The 16,260-nt window shown below is 46.6% G+C and overlaps 1 protein-coding gene across 1 annotated transcript in view; it reads right to left on the reverse strand.

Annotated features, from left to right (window-relative positions):
- Positions 1–617: 617 nt before the first annotated feature.
- LOC130474289 (zinc finger protein 436-like) overlaps positions 618–16,260 on the reverse strand; it is a gene marked incomplete at its 3' end in the record, with an annotated part of 75,089 nt that continues 59,446 nt past the window's right edge. The window contains exon 7 of the mRNA XM_056845877.1: positions 618–982. Within this exon, the coding sequence (XP_056701855.1) occupies positions 618–982 (365 nt within the window). The remainder of the gene's footprint in view (positions 983–16,260) is intronic.

A 16,260-nucleotide genomic window follows, 5' to 3' on the forward strand; every position in this document is an offset into this window, starting at 1 on the left:
AAAGGGGTTGGGTTTCAAACCCAACCCCCTTTCTGACTATATATTACTCTTCCTACACACTTGACACTGAGAGACACTGTCCTTCAGTGTTACTCCTCTGAAGATGCCGGCCACAGCTGCTGGCGAAACGTCAGGAAAGAAAATACCAAGACCACAGTTACACAGCCCGGATAACCTACGAGAACCAATGAACTCTGACCGTGAAACCCTTCGACAATATTTAAAACCTCAGTATTCAGGTTAAATTGCCGTGTTGGCACTTTGCGATAAATAAGTGGGTTTGGGGTTGCAGTTTGGGCACTCGGTCTCTAAAAGGTTCGCCATCACTGGATTAGAGTGTCTCAACTGAGTAGGGGACTGGGGCCTTACATTGAGCGTTAAAAAGTTTTCTTCTTTCTGTGGGTGCTTACATGCCGTGCAAGATTGCTAGACTGACTGAATCTCTTTCCACACTCTGAGCATTCAAAAGGTTTCTCCTTCGTATGAGTTCTTATATGTTGTTGAAGGTGGACACTCCGACTGAATCCCTTTCCACACTTGGAGCATTCAAAAGGTTTCTCTCCTGTGTGGGTTCTTTGATGCCCTTGAAGATTGCCACTGCAACTGAATTTCTTTCCACACTCTGAGCATTCAAAACGTTTTTCCTCTGTGTGAGTTCTCTGATGCTGTTGAAGAGCGCTACTCTGACTGAATCTCTTTCCACACTCTGTGCACTGAAAAGGTTTTTCCCCTGTGTGGGCTCTTAAATGCTTTGGAAGATCGCCACTGCGACTGAATCTCTTTCCACACTCTGAGCATTCAAAAGGTTTCTCCTCTGTGTGGGTTCTTAAATGCTTTTGCAGATCACCACTGCGACTGAATCTCTTCGCACACTCTGAGCATTCAAAAGGTTTCTCCCCTGTGTGTGTTCTTAGATGCATTTGTAGATTCTCACTGTGACTGAATCTCTTTCCACACTCTGAGCACTCAAAAGGTTTTTCCGCTGTGTGTGTTCTTAGATGCCTTTGAAGACCGCCACTCTGACAGAATCTCTTTCCACACTCTGAGCATTCAAAAGGTTTCTCCCCTGTGTGGGTTCTTAAATGCTTTTGAAGATCGCCATTGCGACCGAATTTCTTTCCACACTCTGAGCATTCAAAAGGTTTTTCCCCTGTGTGGGTTCTTAGATGCATTTGTAGATTGTCACTGTGACCAAATCTCTTTCCACACTCTGAGCATTCAAAAGGTTTTTCCCCTGTGTGGCTTATTTCATGCCGCTGAAGATGGCAACTCTGACTGAATCTCTTTCCACACTCTGGGCATTCAAAAGGTCTCTTCTTTGTGTGTGTTCTTTGATGCTGTTGAAGAGTGCTACTCTGACTGAATCTCTTTCCACACTCTGAGCATTCAAAAAGTTTCTCCTCTGTGTGGGTTCTGTGATGCATAAGGAGCTGTGATCTGTATTTGAAGTATTTCCCACACGGAAAGCATTTATGTGCCCCCATTATACCATGCTTTGGGGAAACTGTATTATCCTTACTTCCACGGGATAACTTCCTTCTACTCTCTGTGCAGATAAATGGCTTCTCTCCTAAATTAATCCTTTGGTGTTGAAAAAGGTCTGATTTATGTGAGAGGTTCTTGCTACAGTCTGAACTGCTATAAGATTTCTCTCCTGTATGTGTTCTTTGATGCCTAAAGAGCTCTTCTCTGCAAAGGAAGCTCTTTCCACACTCCAAGCATTGATGGGTCTTCTTTCCACTGTGCATTTGCTAATGGATACCATATTGGGTTTGATCTAAGAAGTTCATTCCACACTCCAAGTACTTACATGCTTCCTCCACCATGCGGATTAGTTCACATAAATCCCGCCATTATCCAGGAATAGGTTTATCCCTCTACGCAACCATGTGAACTTCCCATCTGTCTCTTAGGTCCGCCTTGATTTCTGAAGTTTCCTTTCAAATCTTCATTATTCACTTTATCTGGCAATAACTAACGCACTTTCTCATCACTCTCATTCCTCCCAGGCCCTGCTCTTCCATCTCCTTCACCTTCTATTGGGTCACCTCCAACTGTGAAAAGATGCTCTCACTCACTTGTGCATAAAAAGAAGCTTTTTCCCTGGGGGGTGGGGGTGGGCAGAAAGAGAAACAAGGAAGTCAAGAGAATGGAGATACCCAATGGATCAGAACAAACATGCTTCTTGTATGCCGGTTCTTGTAGGTTATCCGGGCTGTGTGACTGGGGTCTTGGTATTTTCTTTCCTGACGTGGCAGGAACAGCTGCTGGCGAAACATCAGGAAAGAAAATACCAAGACCACGGTCACACAGCCTGGATAGCCTACAAGAACCGATGAACTCTGACCATGAAAGCCTTCGACAATGCTTCTTGTAGTTTGTAATATCATTTTGCTATATTACATAACAAGCTTTTTTAGATATGTCTGTGGTTCTTTGGGAATGTTAACTGTCTCTGCCCATTTAAAGAAGTTACAAGCTTGCCTCTGATTAATTTGAGTCAATATTTCCCAGGGGCTTCAAATAGCTAGTCAGTGTGTCAGGAGAGATGCCCACCCTGAGCCACAGTGGTTTCCTGCTAGTGTAGGGCAAGTGTAAATCTGATACTGGCACAGAGAGGGATTGGGTTGCGGATGTGATTTGTGCACAGAACGGGGCTCAGTTGATTTCCTGAAGCCTCTCTGGTTCAGGCCACATGGGCTATTGGGATCAATAGGAGCTGGGGGAGGCAACACTCCCTGCCGAATGCACAAGGTTTCCAACTCCAAGTTGGGAAAGTGCTGGACTTTGGGGGGTGGATCCTGGGGAAGGCATGGTATAATGACATAGAGTCCACTCCCAAAGGAGCCATTTTCTGCATCCAAACTAATGCATTTTAATTCCAGACACTCTCCAGGCCCTACCTGGACATCTGCAACCCTACATCAGGCAGATGATAGATGGGTGGGAGCACCAGCCAAAATCCTGATCGGGACTGGAACCCATGCCTGCTGTAATTGTGCCCTTGTGTTTCTCCCTTTTGTATTGCCTGGGGGACTGTACCTCTCTTGCCTGACAAAAGGATGCTGCTCCTCCCACTCAAACCCCAGTGCAGGGGGGAGAATTTGGCCTTCTGTCACGGCTGCCTCTGCCAAGTGAGCTGGGGAGTAACAGGAAAGGAGGTCATGACCCTCACAATGATGCATGCCTATGTGCTAATTGTTCCTCCTGTCCTTCTGTATGTGGTGGACAACAGGCTGATACCAGGGGGAGTGGTCTCACCAGCATGCTCTGCCCCTTTCTGCCTGTCACAGGGGAGTCACCTTTTGCTGTGATTGGTGGGCATTCGCAGTGGTTCCGTGGACACTGGTGGTGTTGCTACTCTGCCTAGACCTTGGAAACAGGTTTTTCAAAATTTTCCTCTCCTCTGCTGGGCAGGCCTTGGACGCTACCTCACAGCCCCACAATCATCAGGGTCTTACGATGGGGCAATTCCAATGCAGGCAGGAGTTTCCTTCCCCCATGCCCATTTTTACTTATCAAACCCAAAAATGCCTGTTTTTTTTTTTTTTCAGAATTCAAATGACCAGGAATAGAACAGCAGTTTCATACTAGATTATGGGATGGGATTTTTAATAGAGAGACTATGGAGAGGGTCCTCTAGGTCAGTGGTCTACAGAGTGGGCAAAAGAAGAAGAGTTGGTTTCTATATGCCGACTTTCCCTTTTAAGGAGAATCAAACTGGCTTACAATGCCTTTCCCTTACCCTCCCCACAACAGACACCTTGTGAGGCAGATGGGGCTGAAATAGTTCAGAGAGAACTGTGACTGGCCCAAGAACACTCAGCTGGGTTTATGTGTAGGAGTGGGGAAACTGACCCCGTTCACCAGATTAGAGTCCGCCAGTCATGTGAAGGAATGGGGAATCAAACCCGGTTCTCCAGATTAGTCCACTGCTCTTAACCACTATTTATTTATTTAGCTATCATATTTGTAGTCTATCCTCCCCAGCATGCCGGCTCAACGCAGATAACAACATTGTATAACTTCACAACCATATAATAATAATAAAGTGATCAATAAAATCAAGCATTAAAACCAAACATTAAAACACTAATAATGAATGGCGTATAAATCCCACACTTCTATCAGAGCCCACACTACACCACACTGCAAGGAACTCTGGCAGGGTGTGATACATAATGGGAACTTGGAGGTCAGGAAGACAGCAGAACTGGACACTAGAACTGGAAGGGGGACAAGGGCAAGGTTTTTACTTGACATCACAGGAGGTGGCTCACACCAATGTCATGAATTTGTAAGGAAACTGAGGAGCTGACAGGCAGGATAATTATTGAGCTGGAGCTGATTCAGCGATATCTACACACGTTCCAGAAATATTTATTAAAATATAAAAGGTTTTATTCCACTCTATGGTTTGTGATTCCAGTTGCAGAGCACTGAATCTACTCCCAAGAGCCGTCATTCCAGTCTGGGGGCTGTCGTTCCAGTCCCAGAGCACAGATTCTATTGCTAGGGATGTCATTTTGCTTTGGGAGCTTTCATTCCAGTCCCAGAATACTTCTGCTACTACTTGGGGCTGTCATTCTATGCTGAGGGCTGTCATTCCAGTCCCAGAACACTTCTGCTACTCGCAGAGGCTGCCATTCCATTTTTGGGGCTGTCAATCCAGACCCAGAGTACATATTGTATGGCGAGGGACCGTCATTCCACTGTAGGGGCTGTCAATCCATTCCCAGTACACTTCTGCTAAGGGACTGTCTACTATGGAGGAGCTGTCATTCCAGCCCCAGAGTAATCTATCTGGGCCCAGAGACCTGAATGGAAAACCCATGCCACATTTTGGTTCTCGTAGGTTATCCGGGCTGTGTAACTCTGGTCTTGGTGTTTTCTTTCCTGACGTTTCGCCAGCAGCTGTGGCCGGCATCTTCAGAGGAGTCACACTGAAGGACCGTGTCTCTGACATTCCACGTTTGCTTTGCAACTCCTTTTTGTCTTGCAATGTATTTCAATGGAGCCCATGCAAGTCAATTGGCAATCCTGTCTCCCATTCTCTTCAATGAGCCTTCCATTCTCTTCAATGAGCCTTCCGATGGGCAATCCTGTCATTCTTTTTTAGAACATCCCCATTCCAGCAGCAGCTGGAAAACTCAAACCTTCCTTCTGCAAGGAGGGAGCAGGAAATGCCCCCGCCCCGTCATGTGCCTCCCTAGGACTGTGGATTCTCTCCCTATATTTATTCTGGACTATTCTGTCCTCACCCCCCCCCCCAATCAGGACATAAATTGTCCATAATTTTTTTTTTAATTCCAGTGGTTTTTCCTCCCAAAGATTTAAGAACTCTTGATGTCTCCCATACAAGGAGGAATGCGAGGCTTGGGGCCCCCTGAAGCATCACTTCCCTCGTCTTGTCCCCTCGGAGCTCTTTGCTCTCTGCTCGGGGCTTTGCCCTCTGGAATGATTTGCCTCCTCTGCACACGAGGCAATCCGAGCCCGCATCATTTCCAAAGGCATTAATGCCAGGGGTACCCGCACGCAGCCGGGGCTTGAGGGGGCACCGCTTTCTCCTCTCCTTTCGAGGGGGGGAGGGCTGGGCATTTATCCCCCCCCATTCCTATTTTTGAACCGGCCCTGGAGAGAACCTGCCCGGGGTCTGACTCCAAACACCCCCCACTCATACCAGCCCCCTTTTCTCCCTGCCTTTCTTTGACTCAGGACCCCCACCCCAAGAGGGCCATCCAGACTCTCCGCTCCCTCCACCACCACCACCAGGGATGCCAACCTCCAGGTTTTTTTGCAAACTTAAGCCTTGCAGGCACAGAAAATATTTTGCTTACTAGTGGATTGAAGTTGCAAAAATTGAAAAACAGGAACCTCACAAAGCGCTTGTGCTTACATGAAAAAGTACTCTTGTAAATATGTCATGTCACAGCCCGGATAACCTACAAGAACCTATGTCATGTCTATTTATGTATTCACATAGGTGGTCGTCAACACGCTTGTATTAGTTAGTGTAATTGCATTTATATAAATTTGTAATTTGCATATATCTTTGAGCCTAGTGCTATTTTTTCATATCAACTAAATTATTATAGCATAGGTGTTTTTCCCCCCATTAACCTCCAGGTAGTCGCTCCTGCTATTACAACGGGTCTCCAGCCGATAAAGATCGGTTCCCTTGGAGAGAATGGCTGCTTTGGCCATTGGACTCTATGGCGTTGAAGTCCCTCCCCAAACCCCGCCCTCCTCAGGCTCCGCCCCCAAAACCTCCCGCCGGTGGTGAAGAGGGACCTGGCAACCCTACCCCCCCCCCCACATGGCCAATCTGGATCACTCACAAGGCCTCCACAATGCAGGGAAGGAGCAGGATCTCACCCCCCCACCCCAGTGCAGAGAGGAGGGGGGGTTAGAGGAGCAGCCCCCAAGGCTTTTGGGTGGGTGGGTGGGTGGGGGGCTCTCCCTCCCTCTCCTGGATCGGGACTCGCCTCTGAGCCCCCTTGCATTTCCCTTCCACCCACCCCACCTTTCCCACCCTCCAGCCCCTCCAAGCCAGCCCCGGCATCGCCCTTGACTCACTTTGCACGAGCTCACAGCGCTGCACAAGGGCGGCTGGGGAGGAAATGGGCTTCCCCACCCCACTTCCTTGGCGGCCCCTCTAGGATGTCGGACTCGCTGGCCTCAGTTTGTGTGTGTGTGTGGGGGGGGGACAGCCGGCAGAGGAAACCCTCCCCCAAAGCGTCACCCCCCCCATCCTGGGTGCAAAGCACAGCCCCCCCTTCTCTCTCCAAAACGGGCTTCGCATTTGCTTGGGGAGGGGCAGGGGGGAGAGAAATAGGAGAGGCAGAGGAGGCATTGCTGGTGAAGACTAGAAACATCTGGGGAAACATCTGGGGAAGGGGGAGACCCTCCCCCCCCTCCTGTGTGTGCGTGTTAAGTGCCCTCAAGTCGCTTCCGACTCACGGCGACCCTATGGCCATTGATACATGGGAGATTTTGCCTTGGATTTGCCACTCTTTAGATCAGGGGTGGGGAACCTTTTGTTCCTCCAAGGGCCATTTGGATATTTATAACATCATTCGCGGGCCATACAAAATTATCAACTTAAAAATTAGCCGACCAAGCCCCAAGCTGGCAGCTGCCCCAGATGACCCCACCCCCGGCACAGGCAGGCATCCAACTAGTGGGAAAGGGTTAATACAGTTTCTTGGGTGGTCCTAGCAGCTCCATAACGAACTACTCTTCTGCAAGGTGGGAAAAGGTTCCTTTTCTTGGCAAAACACTCACGTCCGCCTTGAATAGAGGCCATTCCTTTCCGTGGGAGGGGGCGGATTGCCAGTCTTAGACCCTTCTGAGCTAGAGATCGGCCAGGACCCACGAAGGGCCAGACCAAATGATTTTGCGGGCCTTATACGGCCCCCGAGCCTGACGTTCCCCACCCCTACTTTAGATGCACATTTTCTCCATCCAAATTCTCAAAACTCAACAGTAAGTCCCTACGCAGATTTTTGAGAATTCGAATGGGGGAAATGTGGATCTAGAGAGCAGCAAATCCAAGGCAAAACCGCCCACGCATAAATGGCCAGAGAGAAAATATGCATCTATAGAGTGGCAAATCCAATGCAAAACATTCCATGAATAAATGGCCTATGAATGAAAGTCCTCTAAAATGTCCTATCTTTGACAGCCTTGCTCAGATCTCTGGCAGCAAGAAATGCTGCTTTGCCTGCCTCTCTCTCTCTTCAAGGTGTGTGGGTGAATTTTAACTTCGTTTCTGTGGTTGCAAATGAGCCCTTTGCACCTTGACAGGTTTTTATGCTGGCTTTGCTCTTCTAAAAGGACTATTGTCAAAGAAAAGAAGGCCTCCGTCCTTGAGTGCTGATAAGATGGTACAGAGTGGAATTTTGAACTCCGCTGTTACCTCACTAGGTATTCCCAGCGATGTATTAAGATGTTATAATTTGAAAATGTTATAAAAAACATCGCTTTAAAAGGGTTTTTGGATGCCACGGCTAAAAAAGGGTTGGAAGACGTCTTCACAGCTAAAGGGGCCAAACAAAGTGCAAACAGTATTTTTTATAACAGTTTCAAACTCTTAATACATCGCTGGGAATACATAGGAAGTGCGAACAGTATTTTTTATAACATTTTCAAACTCTTAATACATCGCTGGGAATACCTAGTGCGGTAACAGCACTCTCCCTGTAGCTACAAGAAGCTAGGTACAATTTTTTTAATATAATGTTTTTTATTTTTATAACAAACATAAATTTTATAACATAAACATAAACATACAATTTTTAAGCGGCATGAATACGTCAGTACTTGCTTATGTCTAATTGGATGGGATTTTTCTTTTGCAGTTCTTCACTAGTAACGCTGTGATGTCATTAAAACTATAAAAGTTGTGTGCATAATGAGCTCATTAGAACTTCCCTGTCTTTAAGTGACTTAGACCAGGTGAACTTCTCAGCTCGAGCTTTTAATAAAGGGTTACTTTAACGGCTCTGTTTTGTTTGGAGTGCATCACTGGGCAACCCTCATTTGGAACCTGCAATAAATTCCCTGTCAGGTACTACTGGACTCTTGCTCTCCCCTCCTCCCCAAGCAGGATCCAGCTCACCTGTTTCCATGCCTATTTCATCTGAATGGAGAGAGGTGTCCAGTGGGGTGCCACAGGGCTCAGTAAGGGTCTCACTTTAGTTAGTCCGTAAGAGTTGTGTGGATGTAAGCTTTCCTCTGAAGAAATGGAAAGATGGGAAAAGAACGAAAGACAGCAGAAAGAGTGACTTGGGGATTTGAGAGGGAGTGTTCTCATTCCTTCTTCCCCACAGCAGAAGAAGAGAAAAACATTTCTTTATATTGCTGGAAAAGTAGCTCACGAGGAAAGTAATCTAAAAAAGGTCAGGAAAATAATTCTGGAACAGCAATATGGGGGATAATTTAATTTCTAGCAAGAGGTACACCTCAACAACATTTTGGGTTCATTATGGGTATGGTTCACAAGTAATCTTATTCAAGAATCTTTGCTTCTATTTTATCACTTTATTACAGTATGACTGTAAGCTATCCCGATCCTCTCAGATCTCAGAAGCTAAGAAGGGTCAGCCCTCACTAGTATTTGGATGCGAGACCTCCAAGGAATACCAGGGTTGTGATGTGGAGGCAGGCAATGGCAAACCACCCCTGAACATCTCTTGCCTTGAAAACCCTATAGGGTCACCATAAGGCAGCTGTGACTTGACAGCACTTTCCACCACACAAATAAATAAATAAAATATCTGCAAGTCTCTGCCCCCAAGTGCTTAGAATCTGCAAGACAGTGGAATTAAAATAGGGAATCTGGGGTTTCAAGGCTTTGGGGAGAGTATATTGAGGACCCATAGCCTCTCCTGCTATGACCCCCCAAGAATGCTGCACTCTAGTTCTCAAAATTTACTGGAAGTCCCTGGCCCAAAAGCAGTCCAATTGTCCTTGACAAGGGCCAGGGCCTTTTCAGACATGGCCCCTGCCTGGTGGAACTCTCCATCTGAAAGTTCCAACTGGCCCAGTGGGATCTGGCCCAGTGGGATTTGACCCAGTTCTGTAGGGCCTGCAAGATGGAGATGTTCCACCAGGCACATAGTTGAGGACTTTTGGCTGCTCTATTACATCAAAAAACTCAGTTCAGTCAAACTCAGGCCAACTTAATCTGCCTTCTCAGACCGTCAAATTGCTCGGGTGAATCGTTGCAGCCTTGTTTTTTCCCAGCTGTGCACCTATCCACAGAGCCATTCAAGAGTCCAGGATGCTGTTGAGCAGCTGAATCTCTCTGCCTCCCTTACAATTATCAAAATAATGGTGATTTCGTTCTTCTTCTGGCTAAACCTCAAGGGATTTCTCCAAAGATCGCCTTTGACAGCAGCAACATAAACATCGGAATGAACAGCAACCTGATGTAACTCCTTGCAAACATGCCTGGAAAAATCAGTGTATAAATACTTTCTCAGGCTGATATCTGGGGCAGGGGGCTATGCTGTCCCTTTAAGATGTGCAGCTGTGGTTGTGTCAATCACATCACTCTTGCCTCGGTCTTGCAGGAGGTGCTCCTGGCTCCTTTGCCAGCTGAGTGCCGGCAAAGCTGAGTGCCGCCACAAGGGAGGGACGGTAGCAAGCATGGCTGGGACGGTACCACTGCTCCTTCTGCTGCTTCTTCTGCCTCACGCAGCCTGTGGAGTGCTGAAGGCAAAATGCCCACTGAATTTAGAGGAGGATAACATAGGTCTATTGAATTATTACAGCCGCGGAGACCACATTATCAGTGGGCTCCTCTCGACATCTGGAGCTTCGTTGTTTGCCACTTATACCCATTTCCGCAGGGCTCCCTATGTCTTCTTGATCCCGTAAGAAATTACATGGGGTGATAGATTAAAGTTGCAAACGCTCCAGTCCTCCCAGATTTCCCAAGATTGTACTTGTGTTCTGATGTCCATGTCTGGTCAATCGCTGTCCCTATGCTGTCTCTGTCCTGTTTTGGGGGACAGAATGATTTGGACACATATGAATACTAATTGCAGGTCCAGCCTGCCAATTGAAAGCACTGCAGCTTGTGAATTTCACGTTTGGCTGCCTGATGGAGCATATTGGATGAGAATTAGTTTGGGGACTTTTTTTTCTTGCATGACTTTAAAGCAGGGGACAGACGTGCTCTTTGCTTGGTGACCAGGCACAGACATGAGTTCCTCAATTTCTTCTAAGCCCAAAATGTCAGGGGACTGCATTCCTCCCTCTCTGTCCACTGTATATTGAGATTGTCAAATATGTTTGAGTTGCAGCTGTCCTATAGTAAGTGCAACTGATTCTGTAATGAAATTAAACACTCTATTATAATTTTATTTTATCTTATTTTTTACATGAAGGAATTAGGACTACAAGCGGTGATTGTTCACAGTGTGACTGTATTACTGGCAAACATTTCAAGTATCGCTGATTAAAAGAGTGGAAGCCTAAAAAAGTTTTTATTTACTTTGTTCACTTATGAGTTTAGAGACCTTTCAGCTCAGGAACACCTATCAGTCTGCAGAAGGCCCCTTCACTAGTAGCCAGGGCTGGCATCAGCATTCCCAGAGGTGGGGCAGCTGCCAGGGCCCAGTGTTTCTGGCAGGGCCCACTGCCGCAGAGCCCCCCAACCACATGCTGCCAGGGAAGGACCTGCTGGTGGTGTGCAAGGGTGGCACTTCTGGGAGGCACAGTGTTGGCGACCACCACTCATGTGACCCAGCACCATGGAGGAAAGGACATACAGCCAGTGGGACAGCTCACGATTGGGCAGGGGAAGGAAGGACACACAGGCAGGTGGGGATGTGGGTCGGGTGGAAGGGAGGCATGGGTGGTGGTCAGAGCAGGAGAGGGGCCCACCTGAAACCAGCCTGCTAGTAGCCATCAAGCTCACCTTCAAAGCCATCTATGCTTGTGGCCACCACCACAGTCTCTGGCAGTGAATGCCACAATTTAATTCTTAAAGAAGCAAAGCAGTATTTCCTTCTGTCTGTCCTGAATCCACTGTACCTTAACTTCACTGGGTGTGTGGAAGTTGTAATATATTTTGTGAGAGGCAGAACAAGTTCTCTGTATCCACATTCTCTACCCCTTCTATAATTTTAGAAAGCTCTGTCACAGGGGTGTCAAACATAAGGCCCATGGTTCTTGTAGGTTATCCGGGCTGTGTAACCGTGGTCTTGGAATTTTCTTTCCTGACGTTTCGCCAGACAACATTCAACAATAGCCATACAGATTAGTTTTGGATTACACACATTAACAGATCACTTCAGGATACAATGGTTCCATATAAACATACCATACCCTCATTAGCACATTATCTTGATACTTACAGGACAATACTTTTGCAGGACAATACTCAGCTCAAACCCAACCCCTTTCTGACTATATATTACTCTTCCTACACCCTTGACACTGAGAGACACTGTCCTTCAGTGTTACTACTCTGAAGATGCCTGCCACAGTTGCTGGCGAAACGTCAGGAAAGAAAATTCCAAGACCACGGTTACACAGCCCGGATAACCTACAAGAACCAATGAACTCTGACCGTGAAAGCCTTCGACAATATAAGGCCCATGGACCGGATCCTTGCAAGGTCTTATCTGGCCCTTGAGGCAGCCAAGGCAGCCACCCCCATCCTGATCTGGGCTGGTGAGGCATGGCCCAGCCCGACTGAGGGACATTTATGTCATATCTGGACCTCTTAACAATTGAGGTCAACACCCTTGCTCTATCATGTCCACACCCACCTCAGTAGTCTTTTATATGTGTAGCTCAAAGCTAGCACAGGTATTATTTAATACTATAATATTCCATCTCTCTCCCAACATAGAAAACAAGGGAACCTTCATAGGCTTTATTAGGAAAGTCTCTTTTGCAAGGGCTAACTAGATCCAAGCCTGTTTAGGTCCGGCAGGGTTGGGGCATCATTTGCTTTCCAAACATATCCTCGGGGGTATGATTTAAAGAATAAAGTCCAGGGCCTTGAAAGACCTCCGAGAGTTAAAACAGAAATCTGAGAAGCTATTTTAATGTCACAGTGTATGATAATATGAGGGGAAAGGAAGGTGATTATAAGCCGATTTGATTCTTCCTTAAGTGGTGGAGAAAGTTGGCATATAAAAACCTCCTCCTCCTCCTCCTTTTCTGTTTCAGGGATACAGAATCAAAGTACTGGCACATCCTGGCCTTCATGTTCAGCGTTCATGAGATCAATCGGAATCCCAGGCTCTTGCCCAACATCACTCTGGGATACAACATCTATGAGACCTTGGCCAATGAAAGACTGCTTTACGATGCCGTGGTAGACCTGACATCTGTGGAATGGAAGAACGTTCCCAACTACCACTGCGGAGGTCAGAATAACCCCTTGGCTATTCTTGAAGGAACGTCCTCTGACATGTCTAACTACATTTCCAACATATTGATCATCTATAAAATCCCTCAGGTATGAATGAGAGAAGAAAGCTGAAAGCAATTCTTTTTGCCATCTCTCCAAAGTAATCAAGAAGAGGGGGGGAGGGGCATAAAATTGAGAATGGAGACTGTAGTTCCTGTCCTTATTATGTATGCATGTGTTTTGCAAACTCCTACCTCTGCAAGGTTGCAATTTAAAAAAAAATGTATATCATACAGTCCCCTATGTTTACCATTGCATGGAAGTGTATGCTCTGTGAACAGAAAATCCTCCTTCTAGCCACTCTTTGAAATCTGTTTCTATCTTTGAGCATATTTTTTAAAATATAAGTCTGTCATGGCCCCTCCTGGAAATTACTCAGAAGCATCAGAAGATCAGTTGGAACAGCTGGCCATTCCTCCTGAAAATGCAGCGAACCAGCGGTCTGAACCAGCTGTGGGCTTAAAGGGGCCATTAGGTGTGTCAACCAGTAGTCTGGCTGAGGAATTCCAGCTGCCCTCGGAGGTCAGAAGGGCAGAGACAGCTGAAGATTTAGAACAGGAAATTTCCCCCCTGGATCACCAGAGAGAGACAGCAAAAGCTGCTTAGTGAAAGACGGCACTCAGCCAGATTGCAGAGACGTCAAGAGATAGCAGCAGTTGAAGATGGCAGTGAGTGATATCAGGATCAACCTCACTCTGATAGCTGATGAGATTTAAGGTGGGGCAGAGCGCGGTGGCATTGTGGATGCAACTTACTCAACTCTGGCTTCAGCCGCACCACTCCCGTTACTCCCTTGCCTGACTTCGACCTTGGACTGATTGATGACAACGACGTCTGACTTGCCTTGGACTAATTGATGACAACGACCTCAGATTGACTAAGGACAACTCTTGCTGCTCAGTGTTTTGTAAGTACCAGACCCTGGCTTGACTTTTGGATTGTTTACTGGACTCTGCTTTACCCTGCTGATGTTCTCAATGAGTGCAGCGGCCAGGCTGCAGAAGTCTCGACTTCTGTTCCCCCACCCCTTGCCTCCTGCCACGCCCGTTCTTAACTCCCTCTACATCGCGCTGCAAGAGCAGCCCAGCCAGCCTGCCTGGCCAGTACAAAGCCTTTTTGAAGTGACACGCTGGGATAACGTTTTGGTGATCGATCCTGTACTTGTTGCCTGCCCGGGATAAAGCCCCCTAAGAATCAAGAAGCCTCCCAATTTGGATTCCATTCTCAGTACACTAGTTAGAGAAATTGGTGGTGTGGTACACTTTTCTAACTCTGTAATGCTAAACATAGTTATACCTATCTAAATCAGGCATAGCGGGGTGTGACTCTGCCTAGAATGGCACTGTGAGTTTTCAGGTGGGACTTGGGGATCTCCCAAAATTACAGCTCATCTCCAAACTACAGAGATCAGTTTCCCTGGAGAAAATGAATGCTTTGGAGGGTGGACTCTACAGTGTTGTACCCCACTGAGATCCCTGTCCTCCCCAGGCTTCTTCCCCAAATCTCCAGGAGTTTCCCAACCTGGATCTGGCAAACCTACTGCCCTTCCCCCACCAATGGCCAGGGGGGGGGAGGCTGGCAACCCTCTACTCACGGGCCATGCTAGTTCATTACAAAGAATTAAACAGAATCAAGACCCCCTTTTGGATGCACACCTTAATGTGGTGAGTGGTTTTGTGTGTGTCAGGGAAGCTGAGAGCAATCCCGTAAGGGGTCTAGACTCTATCAAAAGACTAAACACCTAGCAGAGTCACTCAAGACGGAATGGTCTCAGCTGAGACACCAAACGAAGATGCATCTACCCCCTTAAGGGATCAAGGACCCCATCTGCAGAAGAGAACAGGCAGTTCCAATGGTGACGGGGGCAGAGGAATCCTTGAAGGTTAGCTATTGGGCAGCAGCAGTAGTGGTAAGGTGACACTGGCGGAGGATCTTTCGTAGACAACGGCAGTGCCACTACACCTAACCCTGGTTAGTACTGTGCAGAAGAAGGCACTGGTAAACCACTTCTGACCAACCTTTACCTTGCAAACCCTATGATGAGACAATCCAAAATGAAAAAAGATATAATACTGGAAGATGGGACCCCCAGGTTGGATGGCACTCGATCAGCTACTGGGGAAGAGCAGAGGACAAGTAGCACTGTTCTTAATGATTCGATTGGACTAAAGCCAAAAGAACGTTTAGTGGTTGACGTGAATGGATGCCAAAGGAAAGTCCAAAGCTGTTTGATGCATATAATAGGAACACGGAATGTGAGAAGCATGAATCTAGGTGAGCTTGAAATTGTAAAACAAGAAGTGGAATTGGTTCTTGTAGGTTATCCGGGCTGTGTAACCGTGGTCTTGGAATTTTCTTTCCTGACGTTTCGCCAGCAACTGTGGCAGGCATCTTCAGAGTAGTAACACTGGACCTTCAGTGTTACTACTCTGAAGATGCCTGCCACAGTTGCTGGCGAAACGTCAGGAAAGAAAATTCCAAGACCACGGTTACACAGCCCAGATAACCTACAAGAACCAATGAACTCTGACCGTGAAAGCCTTCGACAATATTAAGAAGTGGAATGTTTAAACATTTCAATCCTGGGAGTAAGTGAACTAAAGTGGAGTGGATTAGGACATTTTCAATCAGAAAATCAGAAAGTGTTTTACTCAGGGAATGACAAAAAGAGAAGAAACTGAGTTGCTTTAATAGTGAGGCAAGATGTAGCAAAGGCAGTCAGGTGCTATAATGCAAAGTCTGACCGAATAATATCAATCAGACGTCAGGGAAAGCCTATCAACATAAGCATCATTCAAGCTTATGCCCCAAGTAGAGATGCTGATGAGGAAGAAACTGAAAGTTTTTATGCAAGTGTTCAGGAAGAAATTGATCACACACCTAAACAAGATTTGCTGATAATCATAGGTGATTGGAACACAAACGTAGGAAACAAAGCAGACTCAAATGTTGTTGGCAGATTTGGGCTAGGAGCACGGAATGAAGCAGGAGAACGCCTCATAGAATTCTGTGAAGACACCAACCTGTTCATTGCAAACACATGTTTCAGGCAACCAAATAGACGATTGTATACATGGACATCACCAGAAGGCCAGTATAGAAATCAAATAGATTACATACTTGGAAGCAGAAGATGGAGAAGCTCTATTCTCTCAGCAAAAACAAGACCAGGAGCCAACTGTGGTACAGATCATGAATTGTTAATATCGAAAATTAAGATAAAGCTTAAAAAAAAATACCAGAACATTCATAGCACTAATATACAATCTAAGCAATATTCCTGAAGAGTTTGTTCTAATCTAAGCAATATTCCTGAAGAGAGAGCC

This window comes from Euleptes europaea, chromosome 1 (assembly GCF_029931775.1).
Source record: "Euleptes europaea isolate rEulEur1 chromosome 1, rEulEur1.hap1, whole genome shotgun sequence".
NCBI lineage: Eukaryota > Metazoa > Chordata > Lepidosauria > Squamata > Sphaerodactylidae > Euleptes > Euleptes europaea.